The sequence below is a fragment of the Chenopodium album genome, chromosome 16, assembly GCF_948465745.1.
Source record: "Chenopodium album chromosome 16, dcCheAlbu1.1, whole genome shotgun sequence".
Taxonomy (NCBI): Eukaryota; Viridiplantae; Streptophyta; class Magnoliopsida; order Caryophyllales; family Amaranthaceae; genus Chenopodium; species Chenopodium album.
In genome coordinates, this window is record NC_137849.1 from 37,480,176 (window position 1) to 37,507,957 (window position 27,782).

Here is a 27,782-nt window from a genome sequence, read left to right on the forward strand (position 1 = left end):
CGAGTAAATCGGTGTAATAAATGTTTATTTATTGTCAATTCTTTTTCCTTAAAAATAAAAACTTTTGTAACATATTGCAACTTTGCAAGGTTAATTGTTAAATTTCCTAAAATTCTTCAAAACTACATGAAAATCAAGTTTTAAGTCCCCTAAACATCCTTTATTATGAACCCTTAACATTTCAAGATAATTTAGTTCAAGTTTTCTACGGTTTGGTTTAAATTAATTGGGTTTTCGTTTAGTCGATTTTAATTTGACAATTACATTTTGACATTTTAAAATTGGCTTAAATGAAAAAAAATGTTTACAAGCTAATTAGCATAACTAATAAGAATCAAACTTTCAAGGGTGAAGGGTAATGTATAATTATAGCAGAATGAATCTGCACAATACATACAAAATCGTTTATTGTAGTGTTTTAACAAGGCAGCAAACTACGTATAAGACCTATCATAATAAGCTTTCATGTGTAAATGCTCTAAGAAAAAAAAAATTCATGTCAACCACTCGAAAGCTAGCTTCGCTATAAATCTGAATACTAGGAAGGTGCTCTATGATGTGTAAACTGTAAAGCCTACTCAGTATTTCGACGTTTGGCCTAATTTAGGCTACTATGTTCTCCAAAGGATATCACTTGAGGGAATTCTCAATGTCGATCACAAAACGATATTTCACATCCCTCTTAATGAGCCTCTCAATAGCTTCATTTGCATATTCAATTGGAACAACTTCTACATTCGGGTATACTTTATTTGCAGCGCAGAACTCCAACATCTCTTGAGTGACTTTAGTACCACCGGTTATACTACCAGAGAAAGTCTTCATACCTGCCAGAAAATCACAAGATATAGAGAAAAGTGATGGAAGCTGCATATATAGGATCTAATTTGCATGAAATTCAGCAGTCCAGTTCAATTAGTAGACAAACCTAATAAAAGACTCGCAGGACTAAATTTCACTTCACTTGGGAAGCCCACCAGAACGTAAGCACCAAATGTCTTTAGAAGCCACAAATATGGCTCAAACTGGTGATCTCCTGATGCAGTATCTACTATAAAGTCCAATGATCCAGTGAGGGCCTAGAAGAAACGTATCAGATCAGTCAAGAACAACAAACTGTAGAGAGTAGAGCTATAGTAATACTTATAAGTTAAGCAATAATCACCTTCATTTGCTGTTCATCAGATGAAATAACAAAATTGTCTGCCCCGAGTACACTCAAGGCCTCCTCTTTCTTTGATATACTGGTGCTAAAAACAGTAACTTTCAGTCCAAAAGCCTTACCAAACTTAACGGCCATATGTCCAAGACCACCTAGCCCAACCACCCCAAGACTTTTACCAGGTTGGTTCATATTATGGCGAATCATGGGAGAATAAACAGTAATTCCAGCGCATAATAGTGGTGCTGCTAAGTGCGAGGGAAGATTGTCAGGAATCCGATAGCAGTATCTGAAAATTCAGCAGGGAAAATTTTAAAGTAGCCTCATTGTATAAGATTTCTTAATAGCACATTCACTAAATTCTTGTTCAATATGACACTGGTGAATTCGCTCTACTTTCAGTTGATCAAGTCAACTACTGGAGAAACAAACGCAACCATTACAGGACTTAGGATGGAGTCTTGAGTCCTCTGTCATCATCCAACCAAATGAAAAGAAAAAACTAAAGTGAAAGTGGTGAGATACTAATCAATATAAAAACTATGGTTCATATTCCCACAAGTTATGCACTTCCAAAATACAGGTCCTTTATCAGGAAATAGGGATGAATCATCATTGACTGTTGTTATAAGCTACTATTTATAAGGCATAGCACAAGGTAAGCATTTGCTAATAATTGACTTAGCTTTGGATAGAACTAAGAAAAGTTATGTGTGATTAAGGGAAGAGGATGAAGATTGGTTGATTAATTTCTGGAAAACAGTTAAATGTGGATAGTTGCAAGCTTTTAATACAGAGTACAATCTAACACATAACTACTATCGATATTCAACCTGTATCTTTCTCCCAGACTTGCTGTAATTATATAGCTTCTATTTAAGTAAAAAAAACTACTACAATTCTACAAGCCACTAATAACGCCATAATTATGCTGCTACCTAAAGTGCCCCACCCCTTAATATTTATGCATAGCAGCCTTACAGATTTACAGGTGTACTACTCCAACTTGTTACTTTGTTAGTCATCTTCACGGTTATCTTAATCACTTTTTATGTTCAAATATACTGAAGTGTGTTAGTGTCCGTGAATTGAACCATAATAGGATAACATGTTGAATTCTAAACATAGAATAAGCATGAAGAAACAATGATGTACCTGAAAAATAACACATCTACTAAACCAGCGATTTTTGAACCCCATATCAACTATCTATGAAATGACAATATACTGGTTTCTAGATCATTCTTTACTTAAAATATTCAAACATTGGCATGCTAAAAACAAGTGAAGGTAAGCATAAGGAAAAGGTTTTTTTGCACACATTTTGATATAATACAACAAACTTTCAAGACACGTTGAGAGAAAAAAAGCCAGCTATAATTAGCGCATGGAAAACATTGTAACAAAGCTCAGACACTTTGTTGAATAGCCATCAGCTACCTAATTCTATTATATCCAATGGGAAGGAATGAACCCCCTGAGCAATGAAGGAAATGAAAATGCATAGAAATGGCTAACAGCAAAAATAGTTGGACTTAAAAGCAATAGAAACTATCAATTACTGCATCCAGCAAATAGAATAGCTAAATGTGTCAATATGGGTTGCAATGTTAATCAGATATCAAACATCTTCTTCTAGTCTGCAAAGATGCTAACTAAAGTCACATCAAGACGGAAACTTAACACAGGATTCTACAGTGAGGTTTTGTCTAGACTTCTGATTATAATCAGTTTAAACAAGTCATCCAAATCTACTCTACAATATAAAAAAAAAATTTGCTTTAATCTATACATAAGTAGCAAGATGAGGCATAGCCATAGGTCCATAATGCTCTTGTGTACAAGTGTATAATATTTATTAATGTGTCTCTGTGATCTCAATGAGAAAGAAGGAAATTAAATTGTATGATAATTACCTTTCATGAACAACAATAGAGCTAGAGTAACCTCCTTTTGTCACTGTACCATCTGCATCTACTCCATTAAATGTGAAGACTGAACCTTTCACACAATTCACCTCCATCCCCTCATTACAATACTCACAATCTCGACATGAGTTGACATAAGTTCCCACTCCAACATGATCCCCAACTTTGAAACGGTCAACCTTTGGCCCAACCTCTTTCACTATTCCAACTATCTCATGGCTTAACACAGAAAACACAATTTCATCAGATCCAGAAGGCTAGTTTCAGTATTATACATTTCATTTACAATTCCACTATAAAGCTACATACCCAGGCACCACAGGATATTTGGAGTCTCTATGAAGGTTCTTTGTCCAAACCACATCTGCATAACACACTCCACAGTGTGTAATTTTAATTGACACATCATCCGGTGCAACAGCCCTAATAAGTGCACTTATGATTCAGTACATAAATACCTCATAAAAGGCGCATCCAAGTATGCAAAACACGTACAATACCCTTCATCATACCTGCGATTAAATTCATAAGGCGATAGAACCCCTGATGGATCTCTAGCTGCCCATCCTAGGCAATTCGCGTGTGCAGTCTCAGAAGCCATACTCAGCTGATTCTGTAAATGGCAATAAGTAGTAAATGAATGTCAAGTTTATGAGAAGCTTTTTCACAGCTTATGAATTGAGCTCACCTCCCTATTTAACAAGGAGGGTCACATTCACAATGCAATACACATTACTTAAGGTAGGTAAGGATGACCAAAAAGGATCCTACTGACTCGGCACCTCTCTTTTCACACGATACTATAAATTCGACGAATTTAAGCTCCCTCAATCCTAATATGTTATGTATAATTCCAGTAAAACATCAACATGTACCTAATCAAAAAACTTTCTCCCTACAATGAGATTTTTTTTTTAGTTTTATTATTGTCATTTTGCTGTAATACAATCTAAATGAGAAATTCAGACTTTTATTTATATTTGGTTACAAAATCTAAATTACATATTCTAATTCTATAGTTAATTTGATTCCACACTTTTGATATCATGAGAAATATAATCAAGAATTTAAATTTAACAGAGAATTCAATATTACTCCTATACCATGATATTAAAATATGCCCAGCAAAAATAATTTCCTAATTAAAAAAGAACAGGACAATACAATTGAAAGTTTAAGTAAAATTGAATCAACTAATTAATACTTCATATACAATTTTGAAACATGAAATTTCAATCAAATGAAGAAAACTATACAGAATCACAAGCCCAAAAAAAAGAAAAAAAAAAAAAAAGAAATTGACCACATTATCACCAGAAAATATGAATGAATTGCTAACAAAAATACAAATTGAAACGAACCTGAATTTTAGTGGGGTTGAGTGAAGTGAGAAGTTACAGAGATAAATTATATAATTATGAAATGAATTGATTAATTCTTGATAATTATAGAGATGGGGTTGGTGAGAAAGAGCATTCGATTAATCATCAATGGCGTCAATGGTTCAATTTTGTCGTGCTTCAGTCGCTTACTCTGTTCGTCAATAGAAAGACTTTTCAACTCTTCTGGATTTGATTTGATGTGCTCAGCTCTTACGAGTTACGAGAAATATCAACGAAGTAGATACTTCGTTGGGATTGGCTAGATCTAAAATTAGGTTCGGGTAAAAATGGGCACGGGTTGTGCCGTATAGGTCTACGGGTCAATACTACATTATCTTGTGCTCAAGCAGGTTATGCTTATAAGTTATAAAAACCTTATGTCATGCTAAGGGTGAGTTTATGCTGGTTTTTATAAACAAGGCCCATGTACAGTCCGGATTGCATGTCATGTCATGTTTATGGGGCACTTAATAATTTCTGGGTAAATTGGTCAAATCGGCATGTTGTGATCGTGCAACAATCTGATATTGAAGCTCATGCAACTAGGGTTGTTCACATTAGGTTAATCGTGCTTTAACAGTACGGTTAACAGCTAGACCGATTACTTAAAAACACAAACCGTAACCGTACCGTTAAGGAACAGTTTACCGCAACGGTTAACCATTTCTTAGCGGTACAGTTACCGATTAACCGCTAAACAATAAAATAATTATAACTCGGTATTTTTTTTGCCTTTTTCAGAGTTTGAAGTTTAATACATATTTTGATATAAACAATTATAAGTTCGAATTAGTTGATTATAAATCAATAAAGGTTCTTTTAAAGTTAACTTAATTATATATCTTTTTCCTAAAAAAATAAATAGAATATTATATAAAATATATATTTTTATTTTAACGGTTAACCGATGGTTAACCGTTTACTCAAAAGTGTAATCGTAACCATAATAGTTAACCGCTATATTTAACGGTTCGATTAATTGTAGCTGTTTATTTTTAACTGTACGATTGATTGACTTATAAAATTAGTCGGTTATACCGGTTAACGGTTACGGTTTTTTTTTTCTTCACACCCTACATGTCACAACTCGCCAGTGTGCCTATTGTGTTGTATTGGGTTGGGCTATTTTCATGTCGTGTCTAACCAACCCTCATATTGGCCCGACCCATTTTCATCTCTAGGCGTGGACCGGGTAAAACCAACTCGATTTAAATTAATTTTTGGAGGCAAGTGGAGTTATCCTATTCATATATGTCTCTTATTCAATGTTGGATTATTTGAATTGACCCTACTTGATGTCAAATATGAAAGAAATTGATGCATTTTGCATGATTATACTTCATAATTATCAATAGATTTGAAAGCTATCTAATTTGATACAGATGGTAAATGGAATACTTATTGCCTACATATACTAAAATCGAATTTAGATCGATTGCCAATTTACCATTGTTGGTTATGCAGATTTTAGTTGTGGTGTCCATTGAGTGAGTATTAGTGTAACATAATGATGTTTCTCTATTGTTTAAGCAGTTTATGCGTGTGCTTGGAATCAAGTCAAATCACTTTTTATCATTAAAAACCATAAAACCACTAAATATTTTGTAAAGAGTACATACAAGTTTTTACAAATTCAATTACTTCGTATCTTGATTTGAGAGATAAATATTTAAAGATATTGTGAACAACAACACAGAAAATTACTGAATTGAGATCAAATCTTGAGCAATTTCCATAGAAAATGTCCAAATGTATCAAAATTCCTCAATTATGCCCCTCCCTTTTTCAAATTAAAAATCTCAATCTATTATCCATGTCAACAATTACAAATATCAATTTTTTTTTTAACTTTTGCGGTATTAAATTGTTAAAAAAGCCCCTTTTTTTTTTCCTTATGTGAACAGAAAATTGGAAATTTTGTAAAAATAGAGACTAATTAAGGAATTTTGATAACTTTGAGCATTTTGTATGGAAATTACTCTCAAATCTTTTATGTTTACACTTTGTGGCTTTGTTTTATGTTTAACCCCAAAATTTTTCATCTTAAGGTTTCCTAAATTGCTTCAATTAACCAATTGTTACTGCGATACCTTTTGAAACCCCTCAAAGAGTCAAATTTGAAAATTTTGGAGTTATATAATGCATTAAGAGCAAATTGACATTAGATTCAAATAGACCTAAATTATTCCAAACCAAACTAATTTTTTTTAAAAGATTTTATTTAAAAAAAAAAAACATTTTTCAAATTGATCCCGACTTTAATAAACCCATAATTCTGAATCTAATACCGTATTAGATTCCAAAAGACCCGATTGTCACCCTCTAGGCCTCTACTCGTAGGCCCCATAGAGAACTGTTAAAACTTAAAACAAACAAAACGCCTATAGGCTGACTTCACTATTTTCGTCTCCTGCTTCTAAGAGCAAGTTTAGCCCCAAGTCTTAAGACTTGGGATGACATCATCATTTTGAGTCTTAAGATTTGTACTTAATACTTTTCCCATTTTTCTTCAAAAATCTCAAGCAAGTCTCAAGTTGAGTCTTGAAATTTCAAGACTCAACTTAAGACTTGAGACTGGGACCCACTTCATTTTTATTTTTATTATCTTTTTTTTTTTTTTACACTTTTCTACCTATAATATGTCAAATATTTAAGTCTTAGGGCTAAAGTGATAAATTTCTGTAAATCTTAGTGAGTCTTAACAAAAATTTGATGACATCATTTTCAATGGGACCACGAAAAATGATGCTCTAACGCTACCCACCTCTTAAGCTAGTTGGTCCTTGAGCCGTCAAAAATCTCAAAATTAAAAAATTTACTGACAAAATTCCCGGCATACATATTTCTGCTGCTTCATCTTCCTACTACTCCCCTACTAAATTAACCAAGATCCCATTTCCTTCTTCTCACTTTCTCTCTCCTCCTTCAATTCTCAGTTGTGATCTTCCCCATTTTGCATTCAATTTTACTACTATGCTATAACTGCTTTTTGTTGCAATTTTCTGGGTTTTATTTGATCAGATGTAAGTTTTTTTTTTGCTGGGAGATTTTCATCAAAATCCCAAGAAACGTAGAAGATGAGAGGTTCAATTGCTTCATCCCCAAAAGCCCCAGAAGCCCGTCATCGTATTTCTGCTTCAGTGTTCGTCTTCTTTCTCTCTCTAACTTTCTGTTTTGCTCTTAGAGTAGTATGATTTTGAATGTGTGTTATTTGTCGGTGGAATTTACCATTGTTTGATCATTAAGTATAAGTTCAATTTTTGGGGTGTTTAATTTTAATGGGTATTTCATTGTTTTTGTGGGTTCTTACAATGCTCATTTTTGTGGGTTCTTACAATGCTCATTTTTGTGGGTTTTTGCTGTGAAGAATGCTATAATTTTGTGTTGTTTGATGTTGATTAAATTGGCATTTGAATTTTCATGGTTTTGGCTTTTCGAGGTTTCGAATTATTTTACAATGTATATGAATGTTCTATGATGATGGGGCTAGTCATTTAACCTTGTTCATCAAGGGTAGATGGGATTTTGGGGAGTCATTTTTAATGAGATTTTAGGCTTGGACTTGAAAGTTAGGCAAAGGTGGAGAGTTGAGGGGGAGGGGGGGGGGGGGGTTGTGCAGAGGGATGTTGGCTTCCCCATTTAGGTTCCTAACCTAACTATTTGGTGAAGGATTGCTAAGTTATTACGACTCGGATACTCATGTCAGGTATAGGTTTGTGCTCCCATTGTTTGACTCGGCTATTATCTGCAAGTAATCCATGGTTTTGGACTAAAATGAAGGTTTGAAGAATCCATTCCCAAGCTGGAGTGTTGAGGATTTGACACGGGTACTTGAGGTGCAATGAACTAGTGAAGAGTCCAAGTAACATAGGTATTGAATATGGGGATGATGTAGGACTTATACCGAACAAAACAAAGCAGTCATTTATATTTCTTGTATTTAGTGAGATAAGCTGCTCTACTTCTTGTGACTGTTTATGTGTCTGTTTGAGGTGGAGGTGGGGCTGTGGGGAATTGGGAGAGAAGCTGCAATTAGTCATTTATGAAGTTTAATAGTATACAAATTACGACCCAGTAATAGTATATAAATGCTTTCCGGTCATTAACTAACTTTTGAAGCTAATTTAACTTCACTTTTAGCTCCAAAACAATGGGGTGTAGGAGCTAGTATACTTTTCATAATTTTGGCAATAAAGTTTAGTATAAGTAGGATTCATTGAACCAGTTTATTGAGCAATAATATGTTCTATAGATATAGAAAGAAAATCTGACAGTTAGGATCTAGCATTTATCTTCTTTGATCACACATGTTAGCAGCCTGTTTGTCTTATTCCTTACATTTTAATTCTCAGTATAAGGGAATGTGAGCACTGTTAGTAAAATTGGGCTCAACACTGCCCTTGCCAGTCTAAATAGTTTGCTTGCTAATGTTTCTCCGTCTCTTTGATTTCTTTCAGCGAAGAATCAAGCAAAAGAAGGTCTCTAAGACATCGAGATAGTAGAGATGTAGAAAAGGCATCATATACTCCCTTCCAAGATAGAAGTTATAACTGCAAGTTTACCCCATTAAAGTTCATCCTAGTTGTCGTTTTGATTGTAACATTTTTGACACTTCTTCACTCTCCATCCCTTAAGCATACAGAACATATATCGAAATCCAATTCTCAGTAAGTTTCATCTTTCACTGTTCTTTGAGCTATTCCTGAGGTTTTAGCTCTATTTATTTCAATTTATAGCTTGTTATACCAAATTAATTCAAGGTTTCAAATTTCCTGCTATATTTTGCATTACCTGAATCAGTGACCACTTCTGCCGGTTTCTTCTTTTAAATTTACGCATTTCCTGTGTTTAATTTCTGAGTTTTATAGTAGTGACTATCATTTATCCTATGCAATTTGCTTAATACGGATTTTTTTATGAATGCAGGATGAGCATTGTAGATAGATGGAGAGGGGATAGTCATGTTGACAAGCGCTATGTATCCGATCTAGCTATTGATTGGAATCAAATCTCAGAAGTCATGGAAACTCTTATTGATAAGAATGACTATAAGGCTATAGGCCTGTTAAATTTCAAAGAAAATGAAGTTGATAGTTGGCAGGAAATGTTACCTTCCCCTGAGCATATGATTTTGCATCTGGACCATGTTCCTAAAAGTTTGACTTGGGAAACGCTGTATCCTGAGTGGATTGATGAGGAAGAAGACTTTGAGATACCTAGTTGTCCTTCCCTTCCCAGTATTCAGGCTCCTAGAAATGCACGTATGGATCTTATTGCTGTGAAGTTGCCTTGCAACAAGCTAGGAAAATGGTGGAGAGATGTTGCACGGCTGCACTTACAGCTTGCTGCAGCAAAGCTTGCTGCATCTGCTAAGGGGTCATATGATCTGCATATACTGTTGATTTCTGATTGCTTTCCTATCCCAAATCTCTTCCCCTGTAAGGAACTTGTGTCGCGTGCTGGGAATGCATGGCTGTACAAGCCCAATCTCAATACCCTAAGAGAAAAGATTCAGCTTCCTGTTGGATCATGTGAACTTGCGCTCCCTCTCAATCCAAAAGGTATTATGTCTTTGTAGATGTTATTCTATTGGTGCATGTCTGGCTTTTGTGTTTTTAAGATCTAAAAGATATATATTTATTGTGCTGAAATGTTTTGTTTTAACTCTGGATGTGTATGTGGTTCTATTTGAATTTATGTTGTGGCATTCGTATGGGGTAATCTTAGACTCTTAGCTGCATTGCTTATACTTAGTTCAGCCTACAAGAATCTATTGCACCAGAACACCACTCAATTTGGTGAGGATGCTGTTAGTCCTTGTTGGCCCACTTTAGCATGTGCACAAGATGTGTGGAAGGGTGCATGCTGTTAAACAATAAATTGCTTGGCGATTAAATTTCATACTGGTAATTTTTTTTTTCCTGTGCTGACAACTTTAACACAGACAGTCAGACACACAGATGTATCACTCTTATGAATGAGAAAGAAAAGCTACAAGCCAGGATATTGATAAAAGCTCAGTTAGACTTATACATAAGTACCTGCAATTCCATTTTGATAAATGTATTTCATTGACTGAGGTGATAAAAGTTTCTTAATATGATTTTTGCATTTTGAAAAACATTCTATCGGAACAAATATTGAAATAGAAAAAAAAAAAATGCTGGCAAAATGCTGGATCTGGGAAGTGTGCGGAGTGCACTTATGCCCCTGCAAATCATTTCCTGTCATTTTATCGTTTATTTGATTTAAAAGTTTATATACAATTATGTAAAGCTGGGTTAATGTAGTGAATAAGTTATAAATTTTTTTCACAATTCTTAATTATGACCAAATAAAATTATGCAAGGAGAAACCATTTAATTTTTCCCCTTTACTTGGGGAGGGTGAGGGGGTTAAATCCTTCAGAGCTAACTGAAGTACTGAACAATTTTTTGGACAATTTTAGAATAAGATGTCCAAATTTCCATGAATGATAGTCATGTACTATTTTAGCTTGTTTATATGCCTTTCCTTTTAATGAGTACCAATAGTTTATTATTAAATGCACTTTCCTTCAGCCCTGAATTACCTGTGAATAATGGTGTCATTACGTCATCTATTGTTATTTCATACTTTTCAACCTCCTAGTATGGTTGTGCGCATGACCAAATGCTCTGTATGCTGCATGATATTTACTAACGATTAAAATTTTAACTTGAACTTTTATATCAGCCTATCTATCTTCTGGAACTGCACATCGAGAAGCTTATGCTACTATCCTTCATTCAGCACACGTGTATGTATGTGGAGCTATTGCAGCAGCACAAAGCATTAGAATGTCCGGTTCAACTCGTGATTTAGTCATACTTGTTGATGACACAATCAGTGATTATCACCGAGGTGGCCTTGAGGCTGCAGGTTGGAAAATTCATACCATCCAAAGAATCAGGAACCCAAAAGCTGAACCAGAAGCCTATAATGAGTGGAACTACAGCAAATTCCGTCTCTGGCAGCTAACTGATTATGACAAGATCATTTTCATAGATGCAGACCTTCTTATACTCCGAAATCTCGACTTCCTATTTGGGTTGCCAGAGATTTCTGCCATAGGGAACAATGCTACTCTTTTCAACTCTGGGGTTATGGTAATTGAGCCATCTAATTGTACATTTCAATTACTAATGGACCACATTAATGAGATTGAATCGTACAATGGTGGGGACCAAGGCTATTTGAATGAGATCTTCACCTGGTGGCATCGGATTCCCAAGAGAATGAATTTCTTAAAGCATTACTGGGAGGGTGACGAGCCTGAAAAGAAAGAAATGAAAACCAGGTTATTTGGTGCAGATCCACCAATACTTTATGTGATCCATTACCTAGGCTTGAAACCATGGCTGTGCTTTCGGGATTATGATTGCAACTGGAATAATGAATTATTGCATGAGTTTGCCAGCGATATTGCTCATAAAACTTGGTGGAAGGTGCATGATGCGATGCCTGAAAACTTGCATAAATACTGTTTGCTTAGGTCTAAGCAGAAGGCATCATTGGAATGGGATAGAAGGCAGGCTGAGAAAGCGAATTTCACTGACGGCCACTGGAAGATAAAGATCAAGGATCCAAGATTGGAAACATGCTTTGAAAACTTCTGCTTTTGGGAAAGCATGTTGTGGCACTGGGGTGAGAAGAATTGGACCGACAATGCAACTATTTCATCTTCACCGGTGTCAGGGATTAAAACAGCTTCTCTTCCCTCTTTGTAGTTTCAGGGTCTGATTTTTGTCCATCAGAAATACATAAGACTCAGAGATATAGCAAACAGAAACAACATATTTTTTTTTTTTACTCTAAAAAAAAAAAACAAAAAACAAAAACAACATATTTTTCCTGTGAAAATTTTAAAGAGTATGCTGAATATGCTGATTGCATATGCCGATTTAAACCCTCTGAAGTTTGAATCACTAGTGGTCTCGAGTCTGATTCAACATTTAAACCCTCTGAAGTTTGAATCACTAGTGGTCTCGAGTCTGATTCAACATTAGGCCTGTTCAATCTGATAGATCAATGTTATGACTAACTAGGAACTTGCTGCAAAAACCTAGTTACATACTTACGTTCAAATTACACTTTAATGTCTTCCACAATTGCACATTATAATTGCACCTGTAATCCAATTTTCCTCTCTTATGGAAAATGAAGATCACTTAAAATAAAAAAATAAAAAAAAAAATCAGCTTCTTGCATTGAAAATTTGAAAAACAAATCACAAGGAACCACCTTACAGCTTAGCATCTCTATAGTATTTTGCAATTCGATACAATATCTACTTCAAACTCTTCTCTCTGATTATCTTTAGCGTAGCCCTTCATGAATGCTCATCGTTTCCATTAACAAAATGTATGTAGTGTTTCGTTGTGTTTGCAATGTCACATAAGACTCTAGATTAAATTTTGTCTACATCATTGTCATTTTATGACTCTTTGTAATTAAGGTAAATTTTTGACCATATAATGAATGATGCCATGCCCAAGTAAAGACTATTTGAAATGCTAAGAACTAATAAACACAAAACTTACAAGAAAGGGTATTATTATTGATTAGGACGTGCCCTGGGCGTTGCCCCTACCCATTTTTAGAGAGTGTACTTATTTGTGTGCTTGTTTTGTATTTTTATTATTGAATCGGGGGAAGGTTAATTCGTTAATGGCAAGTCATACATCTATACTAGAAATGAGAAACAACCAAATACATATCAAAATGGATCAAATTAAATTTTAGTTTGACAAAACTTAGATCACTATCAGAGAGCACACTCAAACTCTTGATAAACTATTGATTGAAAATTTCTGAATAAGCAAACCAAAATACATGTAGACTATTGACTGAAAATTTCTGAACAAGCAAACCAAAATTTGAAACTGAAACAGTCATTAACAAAATTACTGAGGTTTACATATAAGAAAGCTGTTTTTATATGACACTTTGAGCTGAGATTGTCAAACTTAAAATGGCTATACAAATAACTGAAATGATAGATCCGTCCTTGAGTATCAATTGAGAACAAGGCTGACATTATCAGCAGGCGAATTCAGACCTCGACTAGTTGTGTAATTACTTGTAGTTGTAGAAGAATATGCAGGTCTTGAATACTCTGAAGCTTCACTGGTAACATAACTAGAGTCATCATCAAATGCCCAATCAGTCAAGTATGTTGGCTTTGATGGAATAGTTCCCACTTCAACATCCCCAGATAGCATCGCCAACACACGAGCCATTGTAGGGCGTTGCCCTGGTGATGTTTGGGTGCATAAGAACGCTATTTCGATCACTCTTTTCACCTCGTCCTTGTTGTATACTTTCAATCTCTTGTCAACAAGCTGTATGTCTAATCCGCTCTCATATAGATGCCATGCCTAAATTAGCAAGGTATATACAAGAAATCAGTTGTCAATGGCATGTTACTGTCATTTAATTTATTACATTTTACATACAATAGATGGTCAAAAGGGAAATTCCCTGTTTCTCATATTGAGAAACGGAATTTGTTTCTCATGAGGGCATTTTTGTGAATAAATCAACAACTTTTTCATTACGGCGGGCTCCACAATTGAATAAAGTTGTTGGTTTATTTACAAAAATGTCATGTGAGAAACCAGGGCATCCTCTGGTCAAAACACACAAAAGAAGTATCATCAATCATACCCAATCAAGAAGGTACATGCGTACATCTCTTCCTTGGGTAAGGTGGGCACATGATTGGATCTCCCGCTGACTATTTCTAGAGCAACAACACCAAAAGCAAACACATCGACCTTTTCTGTAAGATGGCCACGCATGGCATACTCCGGTGCAAGGTATCCACTGTAAGAGATTGTACGCGCTCTTGTATTAGAGCATGTAAATAGAAGTGCATTATTAACAATCAAAGTAAGTTAGCTTGGTACGAGGATCTTACACTGTGCCAGCAACACCAGTGCTCATGTGAGTCTTTTTCTCATCATAAAGTTTGGCTAGACCAAAGTCTGAAATTTTGGGATTCAGATCTGAATCGAGCAGGATGTTACTGGATTTAACATCCCTGTGCACAATTCGAAGGCGTGATTCTAGATGAAGGTAAGACAAACCTCTTGCCACCCCCAGGCACACCTCAAAGCGCTTAGCCCAATTAAGTTCCAATTTATTCTCTCCTGTCATTTGAATAAAAGATGAATGCAGATAATTAAAACGAGTCCTGCATCATGAGTTCGTTGCATATTCTACATACAGAAGCTTATTAAGAAAGAGTTATACCGAACAAGACTTTATCAAGACTCTTGTTCTCTAGGTACTCATAAACAAGCAAACGCTTTTGCCCATCAATGCAACATCCATTTAACTTTACAAGGTTTCGGTGCTGTACTGCAGATATCGTAGCTATTTCTGTTATAAATTGGTCTTTCCCTTGATGAGATGTTACAGCCAGCTGTTTGACTGCAACTACATTTCCATTCAGGACTCCCTGTAATTACAGACATAGCACAAGTTTATTAACAGCTACATTAGTTTACCTTATAACAGAAGATGAAGCGCCCCATGTTCATTATTAACAGTTTACCTTATAGACAGATCCAAAGCCTCCTTCACCAAGCTTGTTTGAAGGGTCGAAATCTCCAGTTGCTGACTTCAGTTCAGCATAACTATATGCTTTCGCATCAATGCCTGCCAACTCTGCAAATATAACAGAAAAAATTAAAATGGCACCAAAGAGAAGTGACTGCAGATGTTTTGGCCAATGCAAGTTATATAAAATCATAAAATTCAGTAAGGCATGACATTATTTTGGACTCTCAGGGCCTGTTCTGATTTACTGAACTGAGCTGAACTGAATATTTTATGAGAGAAGGAAATTAGTAACTGAACTGATTGGAGCTGAACTGAACTGAATATTTTATGAGAGAAGGAAATTAGGAACTGAACTGATTGGAGCTGAACTGAACTGATTGGAGCTGAACTGAACTGAAATGAAATTAAGCTGAAGAGCACATGCCCTTAGCTTAGAAAGTTTAGAGTAATAACTTACTACTTCAAGGTTCATATGATAGTAGCATTATTATAAAGAGATAGATTAGTAAAATAGAAATTATACTCGACATACCATCTTGTGCTGCACGCAATCTCTCTCTTCTTTTAAAAAACCAACACGCACCCAAAGAAAGAAGCACAAGGAAAATAACAGGAACAACTATTCCGACAATTATAGCAACTGTATGACTTGTTGATGAGCTTATAGGTCTTGGTTGAAACACTGAAAATCAGAATGTAGTTGATTACTTCATGAAAATTGAAATAAACAGATAGAAATACTATCCTACTAAATAAACATTAAATTACATGGAGTTACGCTGACAGCTGATATCATAGGTCCATAAGCTCCCTGGACAGGTATGCAGCATGTTCCTTTTCCAGCCCAGAAAAGATGTATTTCAAGAAAATTTGCAGTCACCCGAGCAGTATAGTTTCTCTGAACAGGTCTATATGAACGACCCCCTGCCGCCTTGCGTATGTCAAAATCTCTTTCCACCCGATTTCCCTGGTTTACAATAACAATAAGTTAGGCTACAAGAAACAATGTAATCAGAACAATCTCTTAAACAACACAAGTTATAACTGTTACCTGAATAAGAATATCAAACACACGCCTTCCAAGACTTTTCCATGTACCACTGTCTTCAATTTGATTCTCTGCAAACTGTAGGAGCACGCTGTAATTACCATTCTGAAGCCCAAGTCCATAGTACCGTAGGGATCCAGCTGACAGTCTAGCTGTTTGAAATAATTCAGAGTCTTGGCTAATAAATTGGCGCGGACTGTCAAATGTATAAGTGACATTGTTGTTTGATGCTGGCAATCCAACATTGCTGACAGCCCACTTATCACTGCTTGGCACAAAATAAGTAGCAGGACCAAGCGTCTGCGATCCACTTTCATATACAACTTGATTTGATGCTCTAATTTGTGGACCACCACAGTTAACTGCAAAGTCAGAAACTGCACAAAAGAGCAGCTGAATTAGAAATGTTTCTTCTTACAGATAAGTAGAAATATATCAAGAGCAGCTGCTACCTGGATATCTCATTGATGCCTAAGACAGTAATAATAAGTGAAAACAGATAAATTTGTGACCGCCAACTGAATTAGAAATGTTTCGTCTTACAGTCTAGTGTCTATATGTTTGATAAGCTTTAGTCACTACATAAAGTTTTTGAAATTTCCCAACAACAGGTAAACCAAAGGCCAAAAAGGAAGTAAAAATATATACTTACAACGTCCAGCACCAGCATTGCAAGGGAATCCGTTCTGCAAACAGTTCAACCCTGATGGCAAAGATCTGCAATCAAAATATTAGATGCTAAGCATAAACAAGCTATTACATTACAACTAAGACAACGACGAATTATATTGCAAGCTACAAATTAGTACAACTTCATGGTTGATTTTTGTAGTAGATGCAGGGTGTTAAATATTTGCTGCATCGTGATGTAATCCCCGTATTTTTAAATATTTTATAAATGAAAATTTATTTTATTTATAATATTTATTTTTTATTTTTCATAATTTAATTTCAAAAGTTTCAAATTATTAATCTGGGTCGAAAATTATTTGAACAAATTATTTTATGCACCTTTATTCTACAATTTATAATTTATGTCCAATCACACAATCCTAACCCATTTGTTTACTTAATCGACCCATTATTTTTATGAGGCCCAATCTTTCTTTTTACCCTACAATTATTCTCTCCCATAAATACCCCATGAATCTCCAAAAATTTCTCACACAAAAAGGTTAGTCTTATTTTCATCCTCCTTTGTTTTTTGGGTTTTGATTTTAGTATAAAGATTATATTTTTAGTATCAAATTATATTTTAATGGTATAAAGATTATAAATTTCAGATTATATTTATGTTATAAATTTCATATTTTATGAATTATAAACCTAGGGTTTCAATTTATTGAAAATCATTATTTTAGGGTTTTTATGAACAATTGATTTAGGGCTTTTATAGTAATGATGTTTTGAAATTTTGGTGATTATAACTACTGATTAGTTTAACTTAATTCCAGATTATTTTGAACACGTAGATTCCTGTTTTAATTTTTAGATTTTCGTTCGTTAATATTAATCCCCTTTAAATCCCGATCAGATTCTGAACTCATCCAATTTTGATGAAAAAGTAGTGTTTTCCATGGGGAAACAACGTTTTAAGAAGTTAATTCAGCCTCTAAATATGATTTTCGGGCAGTTTTTTTTATTTTAACGAAGTTTTTTTATAATTAAAATATTATCCTTGAGTTTGATTGATAAAATTAATTATGTTTAAAGTTAATTAAGCATAAATATATGTTTTTATTGAAGTTTTAAGTGCTAGAAGTAGTTTCTAAGTACTACTTTTGATGTTTTATAAAGAGGGTTAACCACCCATTAAAAAGGGAGATTATTAGGGATTTTTAAATAATTTAAAGATTTTTATTAAACTTTAAACTTGCTGTAATTTCATATATAAGAGTGTATTTTAAGGTTTTTATGAAGAAAATTTAAAGAACTATATATAAGCCTTTAATTTTAACTAAAGGGAAGGTTTTAAAGTGTTGTTTGATTTGGATTTTGAATGTTTTAAAGTAAGTTAGTATTGCTGTAAATTTGATTGATTGGGTATTGATTGAGATGTTATTGTTTGGTTTAGGAGAGGAGTTTATTGAAGGTGATTTCTAGATAGTAAAGTGGCATACCAATTCGTTTATTATTCAAGGTACGTACAAGTTACGAAACCTTTCTTTTAGGTGCATGTTTAAGGACGACGGATCGAGAACTTAGTATCATGTATAGGATTGACTGGGTTAAATTGTTTGGTTATACATTGTGAATTTCAAATGATGTGCACTATTTTATAATGCAAGTATTATTTGTGCTCTAATTATGCAAGGTGCGTTTAGAGGCAAAGGTATGTGATTGGTGTAAAGATTAATTTATTACTCATCCATGATTATGCAAACAGGATGAGTAAAGGAAGGATTTAAGTCTTATAAGACGAGGTTAAGGTTTTGGGGTGCCTTATGCACTCAAGGTGTTTATACACCGAGCTAGTAAAGGATTAAATAATAAGTATTGTTTGTCACTAATAAATCAAGAATTGAAATTGGAAACTTGTCTTGTTTGATTGAATTGTGTTTAGAATGTTTGTATTGTTATGTATATGAGTCATCACCAAGTCTAAACCTGCAAATCACGTAAAGTGCAAGATGGATGAGCGATAAAACTCTGGATTGGTGCACTCCTGGAGTAATGACAATCAGGGGTTGGGGTACACAGGGTATTAGCCGTGTACTTTTCTCGAGGCCGTCTGATCTACGAGTCTCTTATTTCAAATATATTTTTTTAAAACTAGGAGTTAGGTGAGATCTCATACTAACTACGGTCACGGAGTCGCGCCCGTGGTCATTGGATGTTTATTGATGTTTCCGAAAGGAGGCATGGGGTTTTTCTTTTATTGATGTTCCAAATGGGACATGGTTGGACAACCTTGTCTATTGCTAAATCCAATGAAATAAATAAATAAGTTAGTTGATATTAACTAGTGAAGTCTTAATAAATTTGATGGTTGAGTCATGTGCCGAGTCTATAAACTAATGATGCGTAATGGTTGATTATTAGTAGCATGTTAGGGATTTCTTTTATGTTTTGCAGCTTGTATGTACTCAGCTTTGCTGATTGCGTGCTTTAGTGTGTGTCTTTCTTTGGTCATGGCCTTCGTCTTTCAATGACCATGTGACGATCCAATTTTTACACTTGTAATATTGGGGAGCAGATTAACCACAGGTTCTTACATATGCAGCATTCGCATCATGGTTGTGGGATTTTGAGTGGAGAGTTGGTTATTATTCGCAGTTTATTTCTTTTCATAAGTTTGAATTTATTTAAACTCTGGTTTTATTTATTTACTACTTTTGTGAGGTTTTGAATAAGGGCCTTAATGGTTCCAAGTTGTATGATTTAATTTGGTTTTGGTTATTGGTTTTGAAACTTATTTATAACTGAGTTAGTTTTTCCGCTGCTATTTTCTGATAAAGCCTTAACTTTGAACACGTGGCGGTAGCACGCCAGTAATTCTCTTGGATTTTCTTCAGGGTATTTACAGGTTTTAAGAGAGAATTATTGGGGTGTTACACGTGACTGCATAGTATACGCCTTTTTAAACTCCACAAGACCATGAATTAAGCCACAACACAACTTGAAGCCATGTCTAGGTGTGAGCCACATCTAATGCATTGAAACAAAGTTGGCTTATTTTTAATTTCAATTTTCAAGTAACTTTTATAACAGTAACTGTTCACCATGATTCTGAAACAACAGAAATACTACAGGAACACCAGACATTGTTGGCCAATTCCCAAATAATCATTGTAAGGATGCTGGAATGCTGCTACAATTCTTTCTCATAAGATAATGAAATACGTGAGAATTTAACATGCTTCTAGAGCAGCATGCACTCTTCGAGGCTAAAGTTATTGACACTGGGTAATAAAAATCAAATGTAAAGCCTTCCGATCCTAGAATCTGGAAGGATAAGGATCGTTTGTACTAGTACTCTAAAAAACTTGTACTTCCAAAAAATCATTATTAATGAAGGTAAACATATTTTGGATTCAAAGAAAATCATCAGTCAAGCAATTATCTAGAAAATTTTCTGAGTTTAGCAAAAATTCTAACCTGCTGTTTGAGCCTTGTACCGAGAAATTATTTGCAACTAAGTTACTGCATTCACAAACAACTTTGATAAGAAAAAGGTGAAACACGAAACAGAACAAAGTATACAGCATATGAAACATGATACTAATGGCAATTTTGCAATTCATAGAAGATTAGACAAAACATACAGTTGTAGTTTCGGTTGGCTGACCCAAGAAGGGAAGCTCCCAGATAGATGATTGTAGGACAAATCTCTGTATTAAAAAAAGACAAGATATTGTTACTATATACAAAGAAAATTTGTCAAAGTATTATCTAATAAAAAAGACAATAGAAAAGTGGGAAAAAATTGTAATAGATATTCGAAATCCTACAGTTGTAGGAAACATTTTGCACAATTCAGAGTTGTCAGAAGTAATTACAAGATTGTAATAGATAATGATTTCAGCATGGTAACATAGCTTACATAGTAGTCAAAGATGAGCTTTTCTGAGAAGGAAGAGCCCCGGTAAGCCTATTATTTCCAAGAAACCTGAGCACAAAGAAAGAAACCTCATTAAATTTCTGAATTATGTGTTTTGCAGAGATAAGAGAACGAAACGACAGCCCAAACTATTAACAGTAGATATTGCCAGAAGAGTAACAAGGCACAATACTCACAAGTAAGCAAGAGTGCTGAGACTGAAGATAGAGTCTGGAATTTGTCCTGTTAAGCTGTTGAAGCTTAGGTCCCTGATGTCATTCGCTTTCGTCAATGCCAAAGGAAATAAAATAGAAGCCAACAGACAATATATATGAACAATAGTCACTAAAGAAAGTAAGTCTTTATGTCCATGTAGATAAAATCGACATCAACATTTTCAATGATTCTAGCTACTGCAATAGAGTGAAGCAAAGTGCTACCAACCTACCACTTCTGAACACTTCAATGGATACTAAGGACATTACTTTAATAGGTCGGTCCAAATTCATGTTATTCCTTTAATCAATCAATCCAATCCTTAGTCCCGTGATTGTGCATGAACCAAAAGCGATCATTCCGTGTGGTCATAAGGACAACTATTTTCGTTGTCCCCAGCCTACTATAAAAGTACAAAGACCATTAGGAAGTCTTATCTATGTAGGAGCTCCATTTGGTACTTGTTTAAGACTCAAGGCGTGCTTGGATTCGCATTTCGGAAAATGAAGGTGAATTAAGGTGGTACAAAGGGATGATGGAGTGATGATGTGATTAGAAGGGAAAATGAGAATTTTTCTTAGTTTGACTTAGGGCCTGTTCTCTTCGGCATTTTTCAGTTCAGTTCAGCTCCTAATTTCCTTCTCTTATAAACAATTCATTTCAGCTCTATTCAGTTCAGTTTAGTCTAGTTCAATTCAGCTCCAATTAGTTCAGTTCAGTTCAGCTTAGCTCAGCTCAGTAAATCAATACAGCCTTAATGTATTACCCTAGATCCGCATGCATCCAAAGAATCTTATTCTCTTGTTTATTTATAAATTCCAAACTTAATTTCTCGTTTCTTTTGTGCTTTTTCTCTTGTTTTAGGTTTATAATAATTCTTCCTCTTCTAGGAGGAATATTTCTCCCTCGAAAGACAGGGTTTTTCTTCCTCTTTAGAAGGATTTGGCTCCTTCGAAAGACCGGGTTTTTCTTCTCTCTTTTGAGGGAGGAATCGCTTTTTTATTTCATGGATTTCTATAGTGTTGTTTCATGGGTAAAATTTTGTGCGGGATTGAAAAAGAGATTAATATTTCAACAACAATTGAACGAATCAGACGGAAATTTTCTGTACGGCTACAACAGATCGATAGACTCCCTCGCCGAAAAAGGCTGTAAATCACAGCGATATGAAAGAGGGTATTTAGAACGTACGATTTGCAACAACGATCGTAGCTTTGCTTATGGAATGTTTTTATTTGATTTAATTATTATGTATTTGTTAGATCTAAATCTCTTTGTAGATGTCGTATGACTTATTTATGAATCAATTTTATTTCAAAAAAGATAACTTTCCACTGCAAATTTCATACTGTAATAATATCTTTGGCTCTACACATCCAGTTACATAAAGTAATCCAACAACATTGATTTAGAATTAGTTGAATAACAACTTACAATTGTGTCAAACTTTCCAGTGCTCCTATACCACGAGGTATGGGGCCTGTGATGTTGTTATTTTTCAGAACTCTGCAAGAAAACAAAAAAAAGTTTTCAAAATATCAAAATAAAAAAATAATAAAAAAGGCATAGTAAAATGAGAGCTAAGAAAAGCTCATATGTACGCTAGAATCATGTGATCTTACAAGATGTTTAAGGATGTAAGACTCGTTACAAAATCCAGAGAAGAGCTCCCATTTAACAAGCCACTTATTCTCCTGCATGACAGATACAGCTGAAAAACTTAATTGCCTGAATGTCTTCTTGAGAATGCAGATGCGCCTTTATATTAACAAGTCACAAACAAAAACATAGAGAGACTAGAAAGAAAGACGGAATAAAAACAACTAAGGGAGCAACTCACAACTGCTGCAATGAGGTTAGTTTGGAAAATGATGATGGTATTGGTCCCCGGAATGAGTTTCCTTCAAGCCTCCTACATGAAACATTTATAGTGTCATACAACACCAGATATTAATACAAAGTAAAAAAATATTTATTATTGAATTGACAAGAAGAACAGGTAAAATGTAAAATCGGAATTTTCTGAGTGAATTACTCACAGTTCTGTTAGTTGGCTCCAGTTCCCTATGAAGTCAGGTATAGGACCTGTTAAGTCCATGTCTGATGCCCACCTGAATGATCAAAAGTTGCCACTTAGTAAAAGCGATAAAAACACTGCATATAACTCCGTAAGGAACTCTTTTAAGTAAGTATTTGGAAATGAGTTCAGGATGGGAGGGTTGAGTCACTGTGAGCTCTTACACAGTCTGCAGGTCTATTAAATTTGCAAATGTTGATGGGATTACACCAGTTGCACCAGAACTGTCAATGTACCTGTTAAGGAAAAAAAAGGTTATAGCTTAGGACTTACAATTGTTGCTATTTTTTGTGCCACAAACAATCTCAATATGCATCACTCAATAAACAAGACTTAGGACTTACAATTGTTGCAATTTTTTCAGGTTTCCAATCTCTGATGGCAAGGAACCAGAAAAATTGTTTGCACCAATACCCCTGCAAAAGTAAGCATACTACGTAACACATCTATTGCACTTCAAAGAATCGACACAGGAATCCACACACGTTTATGAATAGAAATTAGCGGTCATAGTCCCTATTAATTCAAATATGATGCTGATTATAGGGAGACATTTTCATTTAAAGACTCCTTTTAAAACTACTGGTAAGGAATGTAAAGTGAGCATGTTGGATACAGAAAACTTACAGTGATCGCAGATCAGTAAGTTTACCAAGTTCTTTCGGAATTGGTCCAGAGAATGCATTAGTACCGAAATCTCTAGAATCAATATAAATTGGATTAGAAAAGATAGAGAAAGAAAAACTAAACAAATAAAGGGTAGACTTTCACAAAACTTGAAAATTTTCTGATGTACATACAGCCATTGCATCCGAGTTAAGTTTCCAATTCCTGAAGAAATAGGGCCTGTCAAGTAATTTAGTCCCAGCCTCCTACATGACAGGAAGACATATGCATTATTTATGATGGGTTTTCTTAGGCAAAGAGACGACGCTTTCTTTAAAAGTTTAAACAGAGCTGATAGTGCCAAATTATATACAGAAGCCATACAAGTTAGTGAGGTAGACTAAATTCCAGAGCTCGTCTGGTAGCACGCCTTTTGCATCTTGTGCATATACCTTGCTGTCATAATTTGACCCAATATATCAGTTGATCCTTTGTATATGGAGCATATATATATGAGTTGAACCGTACGAGGAGCAGCAACAACTTACAAAGCAGTAATGTGGCAGGTAGTGTTACGATTATAAGTACAATCACATTTGATGAAGGGGTTGTAGTTAGTGTCATCAATAGTAATAGACCCATCAAGGGCTGCACCCGAACAAGGATCTCCTGTTGTATTCCACTGGTCAGTGTTTGCAGGAGTTTGCCACTGCTCTAGAATTGTATTCAAAGCTTGGACTGCACATTCAAAATAATATGGATTCATATTCTAGTGTAAGTTCATATATAGCAAAACAGTTAGTTGGACTTGGATCAAGAACCAAAAAAAAAGAAAATTAAAGATTGCTTTGTTTCAAGTATGAGACCGTTAGTAAAGGTACCCAAAGCGGACAATATTATATTGTTTGAGCTTTGTAAAGGTACCTCTGTTATATATTAATTACAACTTTGGGGTATTATTTGTGAGACATAAATTTTTTAAAGTTACAATTAATATGTAACGGAAGTATTATTTATTTTTAGATATCTAACGCACCATGGATATGTGTCGACCTTCCGTACACCCTATATATCCACACATTTATAAGTCTTAATAATAAAGATATTGAGTAAGATTATCACATTGACTTGACTTGACTATTTACAATTATAAGATAGTATGAGTCCTCGAACAAAGCCAAAAGGAAGAAGACTTTGGAGTACATTAATTTCCAAGTCTTAATCCATTTTTGTTGCTACGCTATATGACAGCTACAGTTGTTAATTTGTCGGTCTGCTGGCATCCCAATAATGGATGAGTTAGGCTAAACATACAACTGTTCACATTTTTTACTTATTATTATATTGTTAAGGTTAAAAGTGTCTCTACTTAATATTGTCAAGGTTAAAACATAATTTTAAATCTAGTTCTATATACAACTGTTCTATCTTCTATGTTTAGACTTTTTAATAATGGATGGATATGATTATTAATTTCCTCGAGCAGCCACTCATTACTTATCTAGTACAGATCTCAATGTCTTGCTCATGTGTCCTCATATGATACTACTTTATATATTATCCTATAAATATGAAATGACTTTGGCCTATCCTGATTTACTAAACTAAACTGAATAGAACTGTTTATAAGAGAAGAAAATTATAAGCTGGATTGAAATTAAGTTGAAAAATACAGGTACTCGACGTAAAAGCCACTACTCACTAATCAGTACTAGTACTCCCTAGTCCCTACAAGTAATTTTGGCACTGCTGGATTAGTCGCTTTCTAATTCACTATTGGCCTCGTACAGTCGTACTATCTTAATTGAATTATTATTTTTGTGGGGTGCCAATTGGAGTGCCAATATCGTTTCTCATGACAACTTGTGTAGGTGTGTCACACATAAGAATAAAGTATGTAGCCCGTATCGAAAGCTGATAAAAAAAATTCAATACTAATCATACAAGGAAAAAGATGAACATGAGCTCCTACTTGATTTATTGTATGAATATGTAAGTATGTAACATGCATGAGTAACGTATAAATAATAATTGTATACATGATGGGCAGAAACAACTAGAGTTAGTTATTTAGGGTCTGTTTATATTTACTGAATTGAGCTAAAGTGAACTGATTGGAAATTAATTGATTGGAGCTGAAATGAATATTTTATAAGAGAAAGAAATTAAGAGCTGAACTGAACTGATTAGAGCTGAACTGAAGTAAACTAAACTGGTTGGAGCTGAACTAAACTAGTTGGAGCTGAACTAAACTGAATTGAAATTAAGTCGAAATGACAGGCCCTGAGTTAGTGATTGAGATGGTGGGAGAATATATTTATGAATGAGGCATTGACCAAAATATGAAATTGAAATGATGTTTAATTAGTGACAAATCTGACTATCACATCAACTAACATCATCGTTACATTACTTCCACAAATCACATCTTAATTAAACTTTCAACATTGTGATATTAAATTATTATTGACAATCACATCAACTAACATTATCGTTACATTATTTCCACAAATCCCATCTTGATTAGACTTTATAACATTGTGATATTACGTAATAAAAATAAAAAAGAATGAAGTTCTAAACATTGTAAGAACACAGAAGGACCATACTTAGAAGTTAGAACGTTGTCTCCGTCCTATTAATAGTATCATTTAACAAATACAAGTATGTATATACTAGTATATGTGTATAATAAAATTGCATTATTATTTGATCTACATAACGAACCCAAAATGCATTTTAGCCCTTTTTGTGGTGTCCATGTGACTACTAAAGATAGGAAATAAATCAATCATCACAAACTACTCATAATGACAAAAGATACCCAAAATAATGTTATTTAATAATCCAATATTTATATAGGCCCGTACAAGATGAAACTCAAAACAATTGATTCATAATTCCTCTTAAATTCGACTTTTGACACTATTTATACCAACTATATACATGTACTGATGTACGTATTAACATAGACAATTTATTGCCCAAAAAAAAACTTCAAGTAATTTGCAATTTTCAAGTACAAAAAATGTTGCAATAAAAAAAAACAGAAAAAATAGTTAAAGTTGTGATCCATAAGCATATGAAAAACAGATTAATTTTATAACTAAATCAATTACATATTACTACCACCCTATCAAAGTAATAACTACAATTCATTTTAGACCCTCAAATCTCTCATCAAAAAAATCAAGTCAACCGTCGGAATCCGAGGAGAGGTGGGTGTTTACAAAAAAAACATTTTAAAACAGGTGTGCTTTGACGAAAAAAAAAACGCTTTTCAACAAAATCAGTATTTATTATAAGATGGTTTTTAACAAATTTTCCTCAAATGCGTCAAATATGAATTGTAATTATAACTTAGTTAGGGTGGAGTAAATAATAGTGAGTAAACAAGAAGAGAAAGAACCTTCAATAGGAGCGGTGGTAGCTCGGCGAGTAGTATTCTGCGATTGAGCAGATGAGCACGAGGCAATCATAAACACCAGAACCATGTAACAGCACCACCATGGTAGCCGAGGAAGGTTGCTGAGGCTGAGCCTATTCAAAGCAGCAGCCACCATTTTTGAACAAGATATCGTCACTTGAGAGAAAAGAGAGTATAAGGAAATGATGGCTATGACATTATTTTTGAGGGGGAAACAAAAATGGACCGACGAATGTAGTTGGTGTTGTGGTGGGTTTTATATGTACTAAGTAATATGTGTTTCTTATAAAAGTAGTCTAATATGTACAAAAGTCGTCTTGGAACATCTAGATCCTATTGCCTTTTTCTTATATGCACGTATACTCTATTTTAATTGTATGCTATTTCGTTCGCCGTGTTTTGGTTATGTTTCTGTTAATGAAAAGTGAGTATGTCCTTATATATGTATATTTGTCGATATTTAGGGTCTGTTCTCTTCCGTTGAAATTCAGTTCAGTTCAGTTCAGCTCAGTTCAGTTCAGTTCAGTCCAGCTCTTAATTTACGTCTAATGATATTGCTAATGATATAAAGCCAAATTTCATTCTTTTAAGCTCTTATTACAACGACGACAACAACAACAACAACAACAACAACAACAATAATAATAATAATAATAATAATAATAATAATAATAATAATAATAATAATAATAATAATATTAACAATAATAATAATAATAACAATAATAATTGAAATAATAATAATAATAATCAATAAATAATAATAATAATCATCAATAAATAATAATAATAATCATCAATAAATAATA

General features: G+C 34.3%; 2 protein-coding genes and 1 pseudogene across 3 annotated transcripts; 1 reads left to right on the forward strand and 2 right to left on the reverse strand.

The window, feature by feature from the left end:
- Positions 1 to 349: 349 nt before the first annotated feature.
- Positions 350 to 4,688, reverse strand: LOC145586443 (putative cinnamyl alcohol dehydrogenase 1). Its single transcript, XM_081643283.1, has 7 exons — positions 4,452 to 4,688; positions 3,603 to 3,703; positions 3,400 to 3,513; positions 3,079 to 3,309; positions 1,166 to 1,451; positions 929 to 1,079; positions 350 to 827 (listed from the first exon to the last, which is right to left on the reverse strand). Exons 2-7 carry the CDS (start codon positions 3,689 to 3,691, stop codon positions 631 to 633), a joined length of 1,068 nt encoding a protein of 355 aa, XP_081499409.1. The 5' UTR covers positions 3,692 to 3,703; positions 4,452 to 4,688; the 3' UTR covers positions 350 to 630.
- A 2,612-nt stretch (positions 4,689 to 7,300) lies between these two features.
- LOC145585220 (putative UDP-glucuronate:xylan alpha-glucuronosyltransferase 3) lies at positions 7,301 to 12,370 on the forward strand. The gene is made up of 4 exons (XM_081641940.1): positions 7,301 to 7,614; positions 8,930 to 9,139; positions 9,399 to 10,033; positions 11,187 to 12,370. The coding sequence occupies exons 1-4, from the start codon at positions 7,550 to 7,552 to the stop codon at positions 12,218 to 12,220; spliced, it is 1,944 nt and encodes a 647-aa protein (XP_081498066.1). The 5' UTR covers positions 7,301 to 7,549; the 3' UTR covers positions 12,221 to 12,370.
- Positions 12,371 to 13,289: 919 nt separating this feature from the next.
- On the reverse strand, positions 13,290 to 27,215 carry LOC145586444 (putative LRR receptor-like serine/threonine-protein kinase At1g56140; annotated as a pseudogene). The gene is made up of 24 exons (XR_014100948.1): positions 26,956 to 27,215; positions 24,095 to 24,284; positions 23,931 to 24,002; positions 23,741 to 23,812; positions 23,568 to 23,639; positions 23,285 to 23,356; positions 23,105 to 23,176; positions 22,903 to 22,974; positions 22,704 to 22,775; positions 22,486 to 22,557; positions 22,298 to 22,369; positions 20,845 to 20,916; positions 20,651 to 20,716; positions 20,373 to 20,438; positions 20,206 to 20,250; positions 16,760 to 16,824; positions 16,111 to 16,484; positions 15,828 to 16,026; positions 15,592 to 15,741; positions 15,052 to 15,164; positions 14,748 to 14,955; positions 14,413 to 14,644; positions 14,160 to 14,318; positions 13,290 to 13,870 (listed from the first exon to the last, which is right to left on the reverse strand). The product of XR_014100948.1 is annotated as a putative LRR receptor-like serine/threonine-protein kinase At1g56140 (transcript).
- Positions 27,216 to 27,782: the final 567 nt, after the last annotated feature.

Excerpts from the sequence above, each read along its gene's own strand:
- LOC145586443 (XM_081643283.1), bottom strand. The coding sequence starts at position 3,691 with ATGGCTTCTGAGACTGCACACGCGAATTGCCTAGGATGGGCAGCTAGA. Across the intron at positions 3,514-3,602 it reads CCTTATGAATTTAATCGCAG|GGCTGTTGCACCGGATGATG; the intron begins GTATGATGAAGG and ends TGCACTTATTAG. Across the intron at positions 1,080-1,165 it reads CTGATGAACAGCAAATGAAG|GCCCTCACTGGATCATTGGA; the intron begins GTGATTATTGCT and ends CGTTTCTTCTAG.
- LOC145585220 (XM_081641940.1), top strand. The coding sequence starts at position 7,550 with ATGAGAGGTTCAATTGCTTCATCCCCAAAAGCCCCAGAAGCCCGTCAT. Across the intron at positions 7,615-8,929 it reads CATCGTATTTCTGCTTCAGT|CGAAGAATCAAGCAAAAGAA; the intron begins GTTCGTCTTCTT and ends GATTTCTTTCAG. Across the intron at positions 9,140-9,398 it reads ATATCGAAATCCAATTCTCA|GATGAGCATTGTAGATAGAT; the intron begins GTAAGTTTCATC and ends TTATGAATGCAG.